General features: G+C 47.1%; 1 protein-coding gene across 2 annotated transcripts in view; it reads left to right on the forward strand.

The window, feature by feature from the left end:
- Positions 1-232: 232 nt before the first annotated feature.
- The window catches only part of LOC308309005 (protein arginine N-methyltransferase 8-B-like), a gene marked incomplete at both ends in the record, with an annotated part of 44,122 nt that continues 23,877 nt past the window's right edge, over positions 233-20,477 (forward strand). The window contains 4 exons of one of the 2 annotated variants that reach the window (XM_080754460.1): positions 233-301; positions 2,513-2,752; positions 6,114-6,269; positions 8,786-8,849. In XM_080754460.1, coding sequence (XP_080610586.1) covers positions 233-301; positions 2,513-2,752; positions 6,114-6,269; positions 8,786-8,849 — 529 coding nt within the window. The remainder of the gene's footprint in view (positions 302-2,512; positions 2,753-6,113; positions 6,270-8,785; positions 8,850-20,477) is intronic. The other variant, XM_080754461.1, reaches the window with a different exon arrangement.

Genomic DNA, 20,477 nt, shown 5'->3' on the forward strand with positions numbered 1-20,477 from the left:
ATCACTGCGAGAAGCCACAAAACAACTTTTTGGCAGGTTAATAATAATAACTGGGAAGTAATAGCAGCCCTACTACTACCCTACTTGTTAAATGATAAATGTCAATTAAACTGGAGCAATATGGGCCAGTGACTTTCAAAAAAAGTCAGATTAATTAATTTCAATTTAAGAGAAATAATATATCTATATTCTATTTTATTATTTTTACTGTTTTAAAATCTCGTTGCCTCTCATGGGACTGAGGCACTCGTCGCGTTGCTTGCTGCTTCGGAGGAAGATGGCGGAGACGGACGGCTCAGAGGTAAGGAACCGAACCGTGTGTGTGGGTGTGTGTAGGCTGTGTCCCGCAGCCGGCCGGTATACCACCAGCCGGGTCCTACGGTAGACAAGTAATAATGACCATTATGTGGCTATGAATGGCACGTTGCCTTTTTCTCCGAATGTCATTTGATGGTACATTTAGTTCCTTTACCACCACGATTGTCCCGCACGTTTTAAATTCTGCTGATGCTGTAGGCTATGCAGTGTCAGTGCACGCAAGCATACCCCCCAAAATAGGCTATATTACACCCCCACTTTCAAAATGTCCTTAACTATTTATATTATTAAAGATGACCGTGGTGTAAAATCAGTGAGTGTGTGTTGGACCACTGGCGCGACTTCGAGCGCTGTCCTTGGTCCTGAAAGCGCTTCTCTGAGAATCTCGATCTTTGAGTTGATTATAGTTATTAACCCCTCACCTAGGCTACTGCACTGCACTAGAGCGTCGCTTGCCGAAAGATCTATACAGGCTGCCAGCGATGCGAGTCATGCGACTCATCATCGCGACTCGCGAGGTTTGCTGGTGGATCTGTTCTTTTCGGCAAGGGACACCGTATAGCTACATTTGATTTGAACAGTTTGTACGCTACTTTGTAGAAGGGCACATTTTGGGCTACTATGCCCCCCCGGCCCCCACCCACCCCTCCGCCTCAATGTGTTATGTAGCCTACTATTAAGCAATTAATAATAATGTATTTATAGCCCAGCCCATGAATTAACGGATACATTACAATTATTTTCAGCATAAATCTACCTGATCACATTAAGTGACATTGTAATGCGTTGTGAGCCAGAGAGAGCTTGTAGATTGGCTATTTTCGGATTTTTAATTATTTTTGAAAAAATCGAAGGGAACCTTCCCCCCAAGGACTCCTGGGGGTCCCCACCAGTCACCAGAACCACTGTCACTAACAGTGTTTGCTATCCAAGAAAGAGCATCATTGCTGCTCCATCCATGTTTCTGACTCTCCTGCAGCTGTACGTGCTCTAACAATCCTCCACCAGTGGTGTAAAGTAGGCCTATTTAAGCACGTTTACTCAAGTCACGTGCTGTACTTAAGAGCAATGTTAAGGTACTTCTCCAATTTTTTCTGTACTTTTACTTCTACTCCACTATACATCTCAAAGGCAAATATTGTACATTTACTCCACTACAATTATTAGAAAACTTTAGTTACTTTGTAGATTTGGAATATTATTACAAAAGTAACCACTTCAGTCCATTTCTACTTGTAGATTGGCTATTTTCAAATTTTTAGATTTTTAGACATCTTATACATTTGAAAATGGGGCCTTCTGCATAATGAGTAGGCCTACTATCTACTTTTGGTTCTACTTTTGTACTTTCACTCGAGTAGATTTTGAATCCTGGATGTTTACTTTTAACAGAGTGCTTCTACATTGCAGTATTGCTACTTTTACTTTTCCCCTATAAAACATGATTATCTATACTATTATGATTATATAGGAGGAAGATTCTTTTTTTTAAAAGTGTACAGAAAGAGTTAAAATTATGTTTTTATGTGGCCACACCCACCAGTTCATTGGTATGCGTGGTTGTCATGGTGGGTGGTGACCCAGCTGAAGTTAGCCACACCCACGTATGTTGGGTGAATGGTAATTAGGGGAGGGGTTGATTCTGTGATGTAATAAGTATCTGTGTTTTTGGACCGGCACGTTTGACCCCACAAGGTGGCAGCCTACAGCTAAAACCCAAATAGAAAGGCAATACATAATTGCTCATATCAACCACACCAGGGGGTCTAATAAAGTACTGTCAACCTCCTAGACACATGAAAACTAGAAAAAGTACAAAACTATGGCACCGCCTCTTTAAAGGGGTACTGTCACCTAAAGGGGTACTGTCACTTTCAAAAGTCATCTTAAAATATGATTTAATATTTTTATGACGTCATTGTGGGAATGCGCAATTATAAGCCAATCAAATTAATTGACTGTAGACTACTTACTGTACTGGTCAGCTGTTGTTGGGGAGCGAGGGGCAGATTACACTGTCTGTGACATGAGTTTCAAACAATTTCAGACCGTTTTCAGAGAGACCACTTGACATACTGTATCATACTATTATAATTTCGGGGCGTGTCAGCGGGCCTTTAAGTAACCGAAATGGGAGTAGGCCTTCTTCCACTACTGCTCTCTTGTCTTTCCCCTCTCAAAGCGGCAGCAGCAGCAGCGCCAGTCTGCCACGGGCGGCTCTCATCAGTCTGCTCAGCCCTCCTCCTTGCCCAAACCAGTGCCTACTGCCCACCACATAGCGCCACCATGTGCCCCGCACGTGCCCCACGGGGCAGCCCACCACCACCACGCCACCTGCCCCGGGCGAGGCAAGACAGCCAAGTTCCTCAGCCCCGAAGACATGACCTCCAGAGACTACTACTTCGACTCCTATGCGCATTTTGGCATCCATGAGGTATGCTGATTGATTGATTGATTGATTGATTGATTGGTCTATTGGTTGATTGATTGATTGGTTGGTTGGTTGGTTGTCCGGTTGTTGTCCTATACTGTGTCTTCTACAGTTTTGTTGGGGTGAACTACTTCTTTAAGAGTTGTGAAAGAAGCTTGCGCTGGAATCAGACGGTAACATGTCATTAGGTCGAACACCCTTTGGTCCGACCACCAAAACCTAACCTTAACCCTAATCCTAACCTCAGTAAAACTATGCCTAAACCTAACCCTAACCTCAGTAACCGTGACGCGGGTGATTATCTAACCTAACCTGCCGACGCGGGTGATTATCTAACCTGCCGACGCTGTTCGACCCAACGGGAGTTCAACCTATGGAGCAGTCCCCAATCAGACAATATTCCCTTTACATCATTATATGCAACATACACTGTTTTGCACATCTGCTGATTAAATCAACAAGTCGTTTATCCGAACACATTCTTATGACTATTTAGTTGAGTAAGCATTTGTTGTAGGCGACATCCCCTTGTGTGTGTTGAAATTCAACGGACTAGAAAAAAATAACGCCTGAGGTTTTCTGGCACACAATCAGAATGTTCAAAGTACAACCAAATATAACGGGAATGAACCCAATGTGTCTTTGTTCTTCCAGCCCAGACCAACTGGTGGTCCAAAAAAGCATGTCCAGAAACCAGTCCAGAATCAAGCTTGAAAGGCTCTACCCCAGTTAATGACCTTGATAATCTGAGGGGTTGAAACTGGGAGGGAGGGAGAGAAAAAAAAAGTTGGGGCATGTTAAATGATGTCCATATTTAGCATGTGGGTCAGGTTTCTGTCTGTGTAACTTCAGACGGGGGAGTGGCTGTCCTCGATAAACGAGGGAACAGGAAGCACATCAGTGAAAGTAGGATGTGAGGCGGGGTGCACATGGGAGATGGGTGCCACCAGGTCCCAGAGGCCCTCGTGTTTAAAGACAGTTCTATTTTGAGACGCTTTTGCTAACGGTTGCCCTTTGGCCTAAATACTGCCTCTTCTATAGTCCCTCTCTTCCATACGTACTTAACCACGTGCACCCTATGGACTCCCTGTTCTGGAGCAGAACATCCAGCACAAACGGCTGGTCTTACGAGCTTACTGTAGAACTGGCTATTTTCCATCAAAGATATTTGATTTAGAGCAGTTCTCAAACTTGTTCGCATTCCCCCCCATGATATCATGTACACCCAAAAAAATAATCTCTCAGTTGAACACATTTTAAATGTGTGAAACTTTTCCACCCATTTTATATGAGTAAATTTATATATGGGATATATGTAGTCCCAAGTCAAATCTACATTCAATGCAATGCATGTTGTTCAATTAGTCCAACTCATTTTCATTAACTTAAGCCAAGTTAATTATATGAACTTAATTAATTTACGTTTGTCCAACTCAAACAAATGTTAACGTAAATGTGTTGGTTCAACTCATTTTTATGGAATTAAGCTAAGATAAATAAAATACTTTTACATTTACATAAGAAGAGTTCGGTTTCAGGTTTTCTTCTGGATGATTTGTTTCAAGTTTTACAATATCAACATACAGATGCATAATGGATATATGCAATAGCAGTGATTATTGAATAATCAGAACATTTAAGAGAAAACCAACGCAATAACCTCAAAGTTACCATGAGTTCTTCTTTTTTAGCCTAGCATGGGGAGGGAGCTCAAGCTTAAACTAGCAGCCTAGCAGTTAGGGTTAGGGTTTAGGCTCAAATACTGACAAATCAAATTCTGACATATGACAGTCATCTTGCCAAGGCAGACACATTGATATGATACATTTAGCATTTTTAGCTCCCGAAAGCTTAAACATTTCCCTGAAAACCTAGAAAAATGCTGTTCCCAGCATGCTTTGCATAACATGTGACCAACTTATTTGACCAATCAAGGGAAAGGGCTGGAGTCCCTTCTCAGATCTGTAAAATGTACTTAATAAAATTGAGTTGGATTCAAACAATATTCTCAGAATGATTTCAGCCTTAAAAACTACTCAATAAAATTGGTGAGAGGCGTGGTTTATGGGACTCTGGGAGTTTTCATTGGAACTCATTTTCAATGTGTTTTTAAATTCCATTACTAAGATTTGAGTTACATGAATGTAATATAAATGCATAATGTTAAATGAATAGATTTTGTATAAGCACTATTAATTACATTTGAGTTGGAACAATTTAATAAAAATGCATATATTGTAAATGTATATATTTAAGGTAAGCACGATTAATATTTGTTCAGTTACATCAATTCAATACATTTGCATATATTATAATTAAATACATTTAAATAAAGCCAACATAATGTAAATGTATCACATCTGGCACTATTAATAATATTTGAGTTATATCAATTAAATGTATATGCTTATGCCTTGAAATGAAGTAATTAAATAAAGCAAACATAATTTATATGTGTCACATTTATAGGGGGGTTGAATCAGTTTTTTGGGTGTACATAAGCATCGCCACCTTGAATGTTGTCTCGACTCCTATATTTGCCTCATCAATTGCTAATTGATCCAGAATTCCCAGACATTGCAGAGAACCCCCAAATTGATATATGTTGGCCGTGGACTGACATCTGAAAAACTTGTTGTGCCAGGGACCAACAGAAGATACGATTTATTTGTGTTAAAAATAGCAGATGTAGAAGTGTGCGTCTTGGAGTTATATTGTATTAGCATACGTTACTTATCATACAGTACATAATAGTTAAAATAGCATGTTTCTTAAACCCATTTGCTTCGTTCTATAGGCCCTCTCGTTCTTTTTTTTCTCCCTAACCAAATAGACATGTCACGTTGCGACGTGTTGTTTTACCTGTTGTTAGCTTGTTCGCCAAGTGTTCACCCCAGAATATGGACAATAGGGTTCACACTTCTTTGACGATGTTCTCTGAATGTAGTCACAAGCTGAGAAAGTCATCATATTATGCTGTGGTATATGGATTATGTAACACAGCCTAAAGGAGTAGTTCACCCAAAAAATTACTTGTTTTCTATAAATTATCATGGAGATTTTTTTTTTTTTTTTATCGCATTCCTAAGCCAATAATTTGATGACCAGCGATGGGTCTATTTATCAAATATTAGAGGCAGAAATATTGTGAAAATAGCAGATCTACATGCTTGAGCATGTAGACCTGCTATTTTCACAATAGAACCATGTTATACAAAATGTAATGCCTCAACTCTTAGTGCTCGTCAGAGGGGGGTCCCCAGTTAAAATATGATTATTTTGGGGGTCACGGCCTGAAAAGGTTGAGAACCACTGAGCTATTCTGACCGACATTTCTGATTCACATGAACGCGCACGCGCGCAGGAGATGCTAAAGGACGAGGTGCGGACGCTGACCTACCGGAACGCCATGTACCACAACAAGCACGTGTTCAAGGACAAGATCGTCTTGGACGTGGGCAGCGGCACTGGCATTCTGTCCATGTTCGCCGCCAACGCCGGCGCCAAGCACGTGTACGGGGTGAGAGCCTGTCCCGAAGACAGACAGAATGACACTCGTACACGCACGCACGCACGCACGCACGCACGCACGTACATATATGATCGCTGTAGGGCAGAAACCTCTCAAATTGTACTATACTGTGCAATTTATATTTGGCCCTCGTTCACGGGTATAGTACAAGTACAAGTACACACACACACACACACACACACACACACACACACAACAATTATCTTTAATGTAGCAGCAATCATTCAACAGCAGCTGCTCTGTTTGAGAGGAAATGTCAAACTCTCATTCTGTGTCAAAATTGCATTCTCTCTCTCTCTCTCACTCACTCTCACACACACACACACACACACACACACACACACACACACACACACACACACACACACACACACACACACACACACCTACACACACACACACACACACACACACACACACACACACACACACACACACAAAAGAAGGCACTGATAAGAAACACTTTACATCCCAGCTATTATTGGGACATGCTTGATTCATATTTTTCGAGACTGATTACTTGGTTGCTTGTTGCTTTTTACTTACTGCTTTTCATTGCAAAAGCAGATTTACAAGCTCATAGCACATCACTTCCTGCCGTGCTGTGAGCTTGTAGATCTGCTATGTTTCTTTCACAGATGCTTTCCCGTTTTTAATGGGTTAATCATATTTCGAGAAATGTTCCTTCTCTACACTCCAGCAGGCTCCTCTCTGTGGAGCGCTGCTCTGACATTCATTCACAGCCAATACCAGGCATGTGCACACATAGACATCAAAGGGGGCTTGAGCCCCTGCCCCTCTCCAGACCATGAATGCAGTTTTTTTCTATTGCGAAAGAAATGCAAATGCCTTCTTTCCATTCCATAACTGAAGGCAGCATTCAAGAGAATTGTCCCGTCCAAACTCTCCTGAACTTAAATGCAGCATCTTATGTTGAAAGAATTGCCCTCTCTGTGTAGAAATCCATGCTGTTACGCCACATCTCTAGTATTGACTTGATTATGCTTAGTTCAGTGTGGTATCAAGCACCGAAAATAGCCGACCTCCAAGCTCACAACGCGTCGCGGCGCTACACGTATTTTCTATACAGTATTTTCACCAAAAGGCCCTTTTCGAAATTTCAGCCCCTGCCTCTCTAACATTCTCTGCACGTCCCTGGTGAATACGTTATGCCAGCAGCCACGCCCACATTCCAGCATGATTTATAGTTGTTATACTTATAGGCAGGAAACGTAGCGAACTAGTAATCGAAACAGACATTACAGCAGCATCCGGGATGAGAGGAGGGGAACGTTTACAGTTTGATTAAATGTGACCTTCCATCTTATACTGTAAAGGTTATTCATCTCACATTATGAAAGGGGAAAATACTTTTTTATGAATATAAACCATTTCTCTGATTAAAAATCAGGGACATGAATACAAAATATGTTTTGGAGGGATCAACCTGGCATCCCTATTTTGAACATGTCACAGTTGAAATTGGATTAGATGTGAATTTTCAAGAAATTTCAAATAATTGAATAATAACAGATCTACAAGCAACCATGCTACCATCAGCGTAACCTTGCGTCACCAGGCTTTTCCACACGGTGGAGAAGCCGGTCTGGTTTAGGTTTTCTTGTGTCCACTACTCGTTTCTGTCCCACCTGGTGAGGCGAAGTTCTATCCGCCCATGGTAGTCGTGGGCCTTAGGGAGATAGAATGGTAATTTCGTGCTAATCAGTCCAAAAGCGCCAAACTTTGCACAGATGTAGCCCAGGGCATGCTCTAATGATTTAGCTAGGGCGCCCGAGTCGGCGACCTTCGGGGTCGTCACAGTGGCCAAATCAAGTGGGGCTCCCATTGACTTTTTATACACTACTACAGGAGGAAAAGTAGCATGTGAGGGGTCTAACTATAGGGTTTGACATGATTCTGAATCCATTGCAAGCATTTGTTTTGCACAAAAAACTTTCCTTGGGCTAAAAATGGCCCCATAAAACGATGGTTTAGTGATGAGTCATCACTTTTCAGTTTTGTGGGCGTTTTGTAGGGCCATTTTTAGCCCAAGGAATGTTTTTTGTGCAAAACAAATGCTGGCAATGGATTCAGAATCATGACAAACCCCTAGTTAGAATCATGACAAACCCCTAGTTAGACCCCTCACATCCTACTTAAGCAGATTTATTTTCTGGGTATTTTCCTCCTGTATGGAAAATTGATGGGAGCCCAACTTGATTTGGCTGCTGTGGCGACTCAGAAGGTCGCCGACTCGGGCGCCCTAGCTAAATCATTAAAGCATGCCATGGGTTACATCTGTGCAAAATGTGGCGCTTTTAGACTGATTAGCATGAAAAAACCCTAAGGCCCCTGACTATTAGGCCATGAATAGATCAGAAAACAACTAAAGGAGTTGATCCCTGTGCATGTCTATCAAAAGGGGTCCACCATAGCCATCTTCCCTCCTTTGTGGCTCAGTGCATGGTGTAATCATTGCTGACTGTATATCCTTGTGTCTGCAGATCGAATGTTCAAGCATATCTGAATATTCAGAAAAGATTATCAAGTCTAATCACCTTCACAATGGTAAGTGGCATGCTTTTCCATCATCAGCCCATCTATCTACATCAGGGGTCTTCAACGTTTTCGGGCCATGGACCCCTTAGCTGAGAGAGAGATGAAACAGAGACCCCCACAACCTTCTCATAGATTCCATATAGTTTCATCGTTTGACAGCACAATCATCAGTGTATTTTTGGATTCATGTCAATTTGTGTTTTCAGATATTTAACCACTTGAGCCGTCACTACCTAATAAACTTCACCTTTCACTCTGTACTTAGTCTGCTCTATTTCCCCTCTACACCAAACCTCTTTGCCGAAAATAGCAGATCTACAAGCTCACAACGCCTCGCAGCGCGAGGCGTTGTGAGCTTGTAGATCTGCTATTTTTGGCTACAGTTCTCAGAATATGGACTCTAGGGTTCTAGTTGTTAATATAAAAAGGATTGGAAGATTTGGGGGACCCCCTGTTGTAACTCCGAGGACCCCCTAGGGGTCCCGGACCCCCTGTTGAAGACCCCTGATCTACATGTTTCTGTCTGTCTAGTCTGTCCGTGCATGAAAGATCTGCATAATCGATTCCACCATCGCGGTCACACCTCCATTATCTGCCATGCAAATGTTTGATTGGCCAGTAAAGTAGTCCGCCGAAGCCAAATAACTATAATATCTGCCATCAATCAAAATTTGCTCAGTGTTCAACGGCTGCCTTGAACTTCACAGATGGTGCGTGCCGTGGATATTTCTGATTAGCACCGTGATTAGTTTGGCTTTGGACTGACCTGGCTCGGTGTCCCTGTGTGGCGTCATGGAAAAGAGACAGTGGTGTAAAGCAGGGGTTCCCAAACTTTTTTGTCTCAGGGCACCCCATAAATATTTTTTAATCCGAGGCACCCCTACATTATCATTTTCACTCCCAGCACCTTATATTTATAGCATATCGTCGTTGTCGGGTGGAAACCTTGTATGTCCAAAACCCTTCGTGTTGTATTTATCATCTATAAAATGTACTAAACTAGTGAAAAAAGCAGATCTACAAGCACATTGTGCGTTGTGTGTTTTCACTAGTTTTGTGCGACAGTCTTGTATGATGAAGTGGGGCTTTGCTTTATGTAATGAGCTTGGAGTTACTGAATGCCCTTTCACCTTTTAAAGCACTCCTCTAAGCCGCCCGGAACCCTCCTCAGGTCCTAAGCCCAAGAAGTTACCAGATCTCTTTTTAATAACCACTGTCACTAACACTACACTATACCTTTAAGTTAACACAAACAGGTGTTATAACCTTTCTCATTTGTATAAACCTACTATTACTGTATATGCACCTATTACTGTACAAATACAACTTTCTCTGAATAAAGACTGAACTGTCTATGAAACCCTCTTTAACTGGTGAATATTATTACTATCTACAGCGACTTTATTTTATAGACCAAGAATATTGCACCTTTCTTGAGAAATGTAGACCATAGGTCTGGATGGAGAATGCCAAAACCACAAAGACAATATAAAGTGTGAAACTGTTACCTTGTAGCTTTCTCCCAGGGACTGTTTTTTGGAGAAAAGCAGCTTGACTTATTTAATACAAAAGAGCCCACTGCGGACAAACTGTCCGTCCGGTTAGGGTTGGGAATTTGTATTTTATTGTCTGCCAAGCATACCCAACTGACACCTGCACGCGCAGTGTCAGTCACTGAGAAGGTGAAAGACTTTTAAATTAAGAAAATATACTTGTTGATTCTTACCAAAAGTCTAACTCAGCTCCAACAGCCAGAAGTCGCTTTGAGTGCCCTGAGATGCTAACACCTCTTTCCCATGGAAGCGGAACTTCCCCGAAGGGAAGTTAAAAAGTCAAAACCTTAAAAGTTGTAACTCTAGAAAATGACTTCAGACAAACACCAGATAAAAGTGAATAATAAAACTTTAGTGAATGAAAACAGTTACAAATTATAAATCACCAATACAATAATTGGCAATGAAAATTAAAAAGAAGTACAGTATGTGTACTTAACTAAAAACAGAGTCAAAACTCTCTAAGTAGATAGACAGGAACTGCCCAGAGCTACGGATACACAGCCTTTTATAGGGTGCTCCGCTACAACATCTCAATAGAGTTACACACACACAGCTTCAGTTTAGCAGTTTAGCACACACACATTTGGCACGCGCTTGTGCACGTACATGCATGAACATGCACGATGTTTCGCAATGGAGACAGTTCAAGGCCAGACCAACTCCCCAGTCCACGTGAATTTGGGGAGTTCTCCGGTTCACATGTTAGAAGTCAGCACGTTGCCCTTTACTCCCTCAGGAAGCGATATCTCATGTTGGCAATAAGAAGATAACGGTTCGTTAGCGCGGTACAGGAATGTCGGGGAGTCGATGATACAGCCTGGCACCATCTACAACCCCCCCTTTTTCACCCCAAGTCCAAGGCCGTGCCTCGCAGGTGCAGGCAACGAAGCGGCTAGTGTAAACAGTATGTCATGTTCTGACCTATGAGTACATTCAGTTTTTAACCTTTACCCATGTCAGTGAAGAAACCACGTATATATGTAGTTCTCGCATGCACATACAGTATATCAAAAATACAGCATACATTATACGGTATATCAGAAATCAACAGCCTATGCTTAAAGGAAGCTTTTCTACATTTGCAGTATATATGCATCTACAGTACTAGCACACTATTTGCAGTATATATGTATCTACAGTACTAGCACACTAACTGCTTAATAAAATGTATGTCCCTTTTTGTTGATTAACATATGGAGAATATATTGGGCCATAACATTATTTCTTCACCAGCTCACTGGCGAGGAACGTGGTTGCGTTTCTCCTTCCTCTTCCCTGCTTGCTTCTCCTTTGGTGCAGGGGTCACAGGGGTGGTGGGTGCCTGGGCTGGAGCCGGCACTGGAGCTGGTGCAGGGTACAGTGGTTGCAGGTTTTGCATGGGATAAAAGGCCATGTGAGGCCCAAGCTGTGCCACCGGAGCTTGCATCTGCTGCAGAGGTTGTTGTTGGGGTGTTGGCGGTGGTGGCATGGCTTGGCGATCCGCAGTGGCAGTGGGTCCAGGTGACTGCTGTCTGTCTGAGCCCACAGATCCTCTGCGCTTCTCCTGGCGGTTGTCTCCCTTGCGGCGGGCATCACGGTGGTCCCGGTCATTGTAGTATGGCTTGAAGGACCTGGGTGCCACACCCTTGGGGTCACGAGCAGGTGCTCCGGGGCCCCTAACACCCCCTCTGGCACCATGGTTCTTCTCGAGTGCAGCCACAACATCATCGGATGGCCACACTTTGGGGTCTCGAGTAACCTCTCGAATCCCCTGGGAATTCTTCTCCCATTTTCCCCGGATCATCCTGGGGCCCAGGATGGTTTCCAGGATGCCGAAGCGGTTTCGCCCTGCTGCCTGGGTCTCGATAGTTGCCCACACTTCGCCAGACTGGTAGCGTAGGTTGTTTTGCATGACCCTGTAGGTGGTCACGCACACAGGAACGATGGAGCGCCAGTTGTTTCCCACCAAGCGGCTGTAGATCACCGACCGCTTGATGGAAACAGTTTTCAGCAGCACGTAGGTCTCCCAGTTGGGTGTCAGGAACGGATCTTTGTTGGACATATGCCCTCTGCGAATGCCCACGATGTCCTCCCAGACCTGGGGGATTTTCAGGCTGTCATCGGCGATTTTAGCACCTTTAGTATTATACAGCTGCATTCTGGGCATCCCAGCCTCCTCGTCCTCGTCGTCTTGGGTATCGGCAGGGGGAGGAATCACCACCCTCCAGACTGCCCCTCCTTCGAGCCCAGAGGGCTCAGAGTGTTCATCCATTGGAGCCGGAGTGGTTGCTCCACTCCGGTCCTCCTCCGGTTGGCCCTCGGAAAGTAAGTCATTTTCCTCAGGATCCATGGCAAGAAGATTGTCATCGTCCATGTCATCCAGGCTGATGATCTGCTCTTGTCTCTCGCTGGCCATGGCTAGGTCGTAGATGGGTTTAAATTCTTCACGCAGAATATTAAGTGCCTGAGCAACGTCCATATAACAGCCAACGGGAGTTATGACAAGAGCTAGCCTGAGGGGCTCCTTTTATGCAGCGCCTCAGGCCACGGCTCCTCCTCATGGGAGGGGACGCCCCTCCCTCTGAGCTCCTCCTCTCTTTGCACACATCCATTTCAGCATGTCCTTGAGAGCTCTGCCCACGCCCCCTAGGAGGCCCAGGCGGTACAGTACTGAGAACACGATAAGCCATCCCAGTAACATCAAACAAGGGATAGCCCATTTGAGCACACCTGCTACAACTCTCCAGGAGGTCTGAAATACAGATGTGACTTCTTCGAACGCCTCTATAGTCCCTTCCTTTACGGACTCTCCTATGTCGATAGCCGCATAACCTACTATTGAGGTTAACAGAAATGTGGCCGACTTGAAATCACCCCAGCCGGTCCTAGGCCTTTTCCTGTAATCCGCCTCAGGCCATCGGTTAGGGTGACACGTACCATTAGTCATGTTGACTGCATGAGTTTTGGGGTACACGGCCTGCATGGAGAATGTTCGGGCCGTCCATCCGATCCCCGGATTCAATGATGGCCTCCCTGTGACTAGGTAATCAGATGGGGGAGCCCATGGTGTGCCAAAGTCCATGAACACTGAATCACACGGCCCTAAAAGGGCTCCCACCCAACCAGCCTGTCCACAGGTGCCATAACAATGGCAATTGCCTTTGCCGTTGTTGTTACAAAATGGACCGTTGGCAAATCCCCAACGATTCAGTAAGTACGCATCGGGCGGCCAGAAGTAAGGAAACCCCTTGTCCAAGAGCCTAGCTGACACAGAGTCAAGGGGTCCACACCGTTCAGTCCGCCCTGCCCAGTCTAGGGTGTCCTGCTTCGGTCCTAGTGGAGACGTAGGGGAGGCCTGGTAGCAACGTACCAACATTGCCGGTGCCCCTACTCCCTCTGTTGGGTTGACAAACTCACTTTCTTGTCTTCCTATCACAGGCCTCCACCTCCAGGAATCATATTTTTTCTCCAACACAGGAGAGTCATACCAGTGCATGTTGTTCCATGCATGCTCCTGGGGAGGAGGATTGCGTGTGACATAATATCGTGCCACCATTTTCTTAGCGTCACAACCTATTTCGGCAGCTTGGTCCCTTTTAAGGGGACCCCAATTGATCCATGCGACCTCATGACCATTGCCCTCGGTCACGTGGGTTATGGTTCTGGTGGAAGCTATATCCACCATGGCAGAAGTTGCCTCATCCACATGGGTTGCTGGATGAGTGTCTTGGGTTGTACACTGGCTTTGATCTTCCAAGGTACAATACTGCTTTCCCCTGATACCATATGTAGTCTGAGGATACGCTCCCACCTGGGCTCCTGTGGCCTTGTACGTAGGTTCCAACCCCCAGCGCAGGATAAAACCAGTGTCGGTTTTCTTCGCTAATATGAGGGGTGGAGGAAGAGAGATTTTTCCTTGGTTCCGATCCTCTTCTGGTAGTCTAGAGAACGGCTTTTGGGGGTCTTCCCTCTTCCAATCCAATATCCATTCCCGAACAGGCCTTTCAGTCTTGTCCGGATTGATATTAGGGTTCGGCCTGGTCTCTTCTGGAGGATCTTTGTTATTTCCCCCCAGAGTGACCATGAAGGAGCCCGGGTAAAGAGTAGGGTTGGCCCCTGATGTCCCTTCACCCCGCCCGATTAATTGGCGCCATGAATACAGTTGGAATCCCAAAACTTGGGCCGCAAACTGTTGATGAAGGAACATCTTCAGCCTTTCCTCCTCTGTGTTCCCAGGTCTAACCCAGCACTTATCGAGGAGTTTCACTTCTTCGTTCGTCAGGCCCAAACCCGCATAGTTTTTTATGTTGTTTAAAGGCCCTTCATGATCCCATTTACCCCACGAGGTCTGTGAGGCTGTCAAGTCAGGGAACACCCTAAACCTCCTCAGCATAGTTCTGAAGTCTACTCTGCATGAGGATTGACCAGGGATTATAGTCCCATTCGTGCGGACAGTTAGGGAGTCACGTGGGATCCCCATCCGTTTTCCTTCACGACAGATGGGTATTAGTTCCCCCATCTTGTTCGCTAGGCGTTTGATGACTTTCTCCACCGTAAGTCCCCTCCATGGGAGGTCGGTGGGGTCGAGCTTGGCTGCTACACACGTGAGCAATGAATCAACCACCTTGGTTCCCCATGGACCCTCTATTGCCCCAACCTGGTCAGCTGATAACACCGGAGTGTCCATGTAGTATAGAGTTTTCCCACCAGCGAGCGGCCGATTTTTCATCCACAGCAAGCCGGGTGGGTAGGAGTACATCTTCTTGCCTGGCTTGGTTATCCCCACAATCCACTTAAACCATTTGGTAGTGATTCTGTGGGGACAGCCACCCGCTTGGTCGGTGACCGGTGGTGGCTTGTAGCCAGGCGTAGCCCTCCTTGCTCTCGGGGAAGAGGAATTATTCCTCAGTGGTGACACGTAGCTCAGCAGCGCTTGGAGTTCCCTCTCAGGGGACGGTGGCCAAACAGTGAGCAAAGTCACTTTTTCAGCGTCTATATCCCCTTCCAAGGCTAACTCTCTGCGATGTATCCTTAGTTCCACCGCCTCGGCTCCATCCACTGAGGCATCGGAGCAATTTGATATGTCTTCCCACAGTCCCCACTCCTTCTCACTGCTGTAGCGAGATCGGGCAGTGACCGTGGTACATTGGTATACTTTTTGAATCCCTTTGGCCAGTTTGACGCTTGTAGATATCTCACCGACAGGGTCGGATGGGTAGACTCTCAGTACTACCGCCCCCTCTGCCCCCTGGGATACCTCGTCTACTTGGTCACTGAGATCCTGCCATGTGATATGACCGTTACAACCATGTCTAGGTTCAAGTACCCAACACTCAGGTTCCGTGCTGGCTTCTGAACATTCCGGGGGCTCACCCCAGCCGCCTGCGGGCGGGCTACTGCCCAGTGCTGTGGCCTTATAATTATTATAGGCCAACCACCGGTCAGTGAGATTTTCAGGAACACAGGGGATAGGGCTGGTTATACGTGCGTATACTACCGGCACCCCCTCATGCTCTCTGATAGTTGGGTCTCTGAATTCCCATTCCGTGCGAGTCTTGGGGTACCTGAGGGCCCTTACGAATCCCAGCACCATCACCACTGCCATTATCAGAAGGGTCCCCTTCATAATGTGCCTGGTGATTAGGTTGGTGATGGAAACCTTGGGCTTGCGAGCCATACTAGGGGCAATCCCCTCGGGCTCTGTTACTGGTTCCCCAGACTGCACGGTTTCCTCTTCTGTCGAGGATATCAGGCCCTCTCTCGACTCCTCAAGATGCGTTGAGCGGGCCAAGGTGATTGTCCTACCCATTCCAGGAGCCTCCAACAGGGCTATACGGATCAGGCGGGCATCCATCTCGGCTTCCCCCCCTCTCACTCTCTCTTACCGGCTGGATTACCTGAAAGAGAGAGCAACAAGGTTAGGGGCCCGCCGTGGAACAGCATCAATTACTCGGAATCCTTTGACCTTCTCTCCTTTTTAAGGGAAAGGCCAGCCAAAAACTTCCATAGGGTATCCCCCTTAGGCCCCAACCCTGCACTGCCCTGGAAGTGCACCCTGCGTGGTTTGATCCGTGAGACCCTTAATGGGTCTCCCACCACTGGATTCTCGGTACCAGGGGTTATGTCCACAGAGATCCCTCTAATGGGATGTGGCATAGCCCCCACCTCCAGAGTGATTGAGAAAACCACGAATTGGTACTCTCCTCCTCCGGCAGGCCGGATAGTAGACCCCACAGCGATAGGCTCACCTCCTGACCCCTTGCGGGTCACAACGGGGCCATTCCTCACCAGGAGTTTGATTGATAAGGTCTCTCTGAAACCTTTATCATTTAACTCCCCGCTGACTGTGGTAAACCAGTCAGGTGTATCGCCATCTTTAGGCATATCTGTTTGGAACGACACTGCCACCAGGCCAGGGATCGCCAGAAGGGCCCTGGCCGCCAGCATCATACGAAACAGACTAGCACAGTCAAGCAGCAGGTCCATCCCCTTGATATTGCTAGCTTCGCTAGGCAACTGATATTTGGGGAAAAGCTTGGCTCGCTCCTCCGTGTCCTTCACCCAGAAAGTATCTGGACCACGGTTTGAATACAACCTGGATCCCCTGGAGGGCATAGCCCTGGGGAAAGAGAGGCTGAGAGTTCGCTCGAGGGAGGTTTCCATCAGACTGTCCAGATTCTCCATGCTGCCCTTGAAGGTGATACCTCCACGGCCGTGGGCTCCTTTGCGAACCGGTGCGTCACCGGCTTGCAGGAAACCACCGCCCTTGGTCAGATGGATACCTGAGTTCAACTTCACTCCCTCATGGTATTTGCATTTGGCCAGGGCGAAACCTAGCCATGTGCATGAGCAACTGGCCGCTGTTTCAGCGGTCATGACAGGATAGGCAGCCAGAGCAATGCGCGGTCCGTATAGGACGTAGCACCCCGGGCATACCAACGCTCTACATCCCCTGGGTCCTTCTTTAGGCCCAAAGGTAAAGGCCTCGCCACCAGGGCGAAGGAGAGGCTTGCTATCATGCGGCACTTGGGGCGGGCGGTTGCGAGATGGACCCTGCCACAGCAGGTTGGTCACTGGGATCAGGCATAGCATGCACTTCCCCAGACTGTGTCCATACCTTTGCCAGAGAATGGGGTGGCCCGCAGGCCCCGCCACGTACTCTGGTTTAGGTAACCATCCATCCTCTGCCATGTCTAGGCTCGGATTATGCACCACTGACCTCACCGTCGGCATGAAGCCTTCTCTGGCCAACTTCACCGCTCCATCGGATACGCCTAACCAGGCGCTGGCACTCTTTCCAACTCCACTGTCCCCAGAGACTGGGGACCGTCCTGGCGCTACACAGATCAACACTTTTTGTCTGGCGCACTCCAAAGCAAAGGGCATCTCCTTACGAGAACCAACAGTTACCTGCCCCATGCCTGGCGCAACCTCTCCATCCCTAACTAAGGGTGTACTACCCGAAGCTTCGGCCATTTCTCAGTGCTCACCTGGTCTTGCGAACTTGGTCTATATGAACTATGCCCGAGTTCTCCAACCTAAGCCTATGTGGGCCAAGGATCTCAGCAACGGTGTCTTTTGATTCACACTTCTTGCTGGGGTTTCCTGGCAGGGGTTTTCTCAGCACCCAAACAGCTTCACCTGTGGAGAAAGGACAAGAGACACCCGTGTTATCTTTGGACACACATCTCTTCTCCTCTCTCCCAAGGTTGACCGATTGGTGAATTTTGAGAAGAGGAGAAGGCTCATCCCAAGAGCTCTCCATGCCCTCTTTAATTATCTGTTCCTTCACTGAGCGAACAGCCCTCTCCGCAACTCCGTTAGTCTTAGCATGGTACGGAACTGAGTATTCCACCTGAATACCCTCATCCTCCAGCAAAGACTTAACGCTAGTGTGCGTAAAATAAGTCGCATTGTCCATTCGCAGAGACTGTACCCCGTTCTCTTCCCGTAGGAATTGGGATATACAGTGGCAAATGATCGCCGCGGTAGGTGTCTTGATAGGATACACCCTTATGGCACCAGGCCCGTTATCAGCGATAACCAGCCCGTGTTTGTGTCCTTTCCGCGTTGTCTGGGACATAGGCCCAAACACATCGGCAGAAAAATTCGTGCCCGCTATGGGCACCGCAATTTGCCCTGGAGGTACAAATTCCGGTTTTGTGCCCCTGACTAGGGCACAGCGTTCACATGCCTTACGCACCGTGATAGCTCTTTGCCTAGCTTTTGGGATCAGCAAATCCTGCGTCCGCAGGTACTTGAGTAGCCTTTGGCTGCCCACGTGACCGAGACCCACATGAATCGTCCGGACTATGTGGTCGGCCTCGTCTTCGGGCACTTCCACCACCTTGCCTTTGCCCCACGCCATCGGCAGGGCTAGGCGCAGGCGTTTCAGCCCAACTGCGTTGGCCAGCTGTCTGCGCTGGGCCAGGGCATCCACCTCCCGGTTCCCGGTGAAGTGGATGCCTTCTCCATCCGTATGGCTCTTAATCCATTTCCACGAGAGCCTCATGTTTTTGGATTGCTCTACTATGAGAGCCCAGAGTTCACCATGAGCCATGGGGTGGCCTGAGCTTGTCTCATAGCCTTTAGCTTCCCAGAACTCTAGGTTCTCAGCCCCACCTTGGTAGCAGTAGTCACTATCGGTCACGATCAACAGCTTGTGGATGTGTTTACCCCTAGCTGTGATAATTCCCTCTAGTATGGCAGTCACCTCGGCCATCTGGGCCGAACCGTCAATCCATCCTGAGGATGATTTCACGGTCTTGTCCTTGTGTTTAAGGACAAATGCCCATTTGGCCCGGTCGCCGTCGGCCTTCTGCTGGCTCCCATCAGTGTACAGGACCCAGGGGGGTTCCTCCACGGGGGCCTGGGGCTTAGGTTTTGCTTCGATGGGACATTTGGTGCCGGTGGTTATAAACTTAACCCGAGGGTCAGTAAGCATTCCGGCCCAGTGTCCCCACCTCTGCGACATGGCTCGTGACCCTGAGATAGTCCCCTTGGATGCGCACTGCAGTGCGGGGTACTCCGTGGTGACTATCACGTCTCGGTCTTGAGCGAGGTCTTTCAGTCCGTTCAAGAACTTGAATACTCCGCAGAGAATTCGCTCTTGGTCGGGATATCTCTGCTCTGGGCTGGAGAATTGCATGGACAAAAAGAGACATGGGGCTTTGCCCAAACGGTTCATGCACCTGAGAGTTATTCCCTCACCTTCCAGGCAAGGGAAAACCTCCAAGTGCTTCCCGGGGTCTCTTTTCTCCAAATCGGTGCAATGTTCCAGCACATGGGTTTGGAATATAGACCAGTGGGGTTTGGCGTCCGCTATCGGTATGTTCCGGTTGCGGGGGTTCTTACCCTGAAGTGCCTTTCCCTTGAGTCTATGTAGGGGTGCTGCCTTGGCAGCGTACCCCGGGACGTGGTTCATTATGTGACCACACTTTCCCAGGGCATGATCCAGGTGAGCCAACAAGGTAGGCTGGGGAAGGGCAGCGATTTGTTCTAGGTACTCTTTGCTGACCGATTTCCCAGTGTCAGTTATGTTGAAACCCAGGTACCTCAAAGAGTATTTTGCGATTTCGCATTTCTTGAGGCCAATCTTGAGCCCTGAGGATGCCAGGCGGGTGACCACCTGGTCTAGCAGGTCAAGGTGCTCGTCTTCAGTCTCATTTGTCCAGTAAATGTCGTCCACATATACCGTGACATCCAGGCCTTTCAGGATGTCCTCAACGACACTCTGAAAGTGCGAGGGGCTAGATTTAAAGCCCTGTGGTAAAACGGTCCAGCCATAGGAGACTCCGTTCCAGGTGAACGCAGTTTTTTGGGTGGACAGTTCGTCTATTGGCACACACCAGAAGCCATTCTTCAGATCCAGACAGGACTTGAACCGTTTATTTGGCAAGTTCCTGGTTGTCTGCGCAATGTTGAACATTGACCTGGTATCCGAGGTCGACCTCGCGTTCAGGGCAATGAGATTATGTACTAGTCTCCATCCTTCCCCACCTGGTTTTGGAACCCCTAGGATAGGTGTGTTGGTGAGGGCGGAGTCCAGTCTCTTCAGTTGCCCGCCTTGCTCCAGCTCATCAATGGTAGCTGTAAGCTCGGC

The sequence above is a fragment of the Nannobrachium achirus genome (genome assembly GCF_963921795.1).
Source record: "Nannobrachium achirus genome assembly, chromosome: 23".
Classification (NCBI taxonomy): Eukaryota; Metazoa; Chordata; class Actinopteri; order Myctophiformes; family Myctophidae; genus Nannobrachium; species Nannobrachium achirus.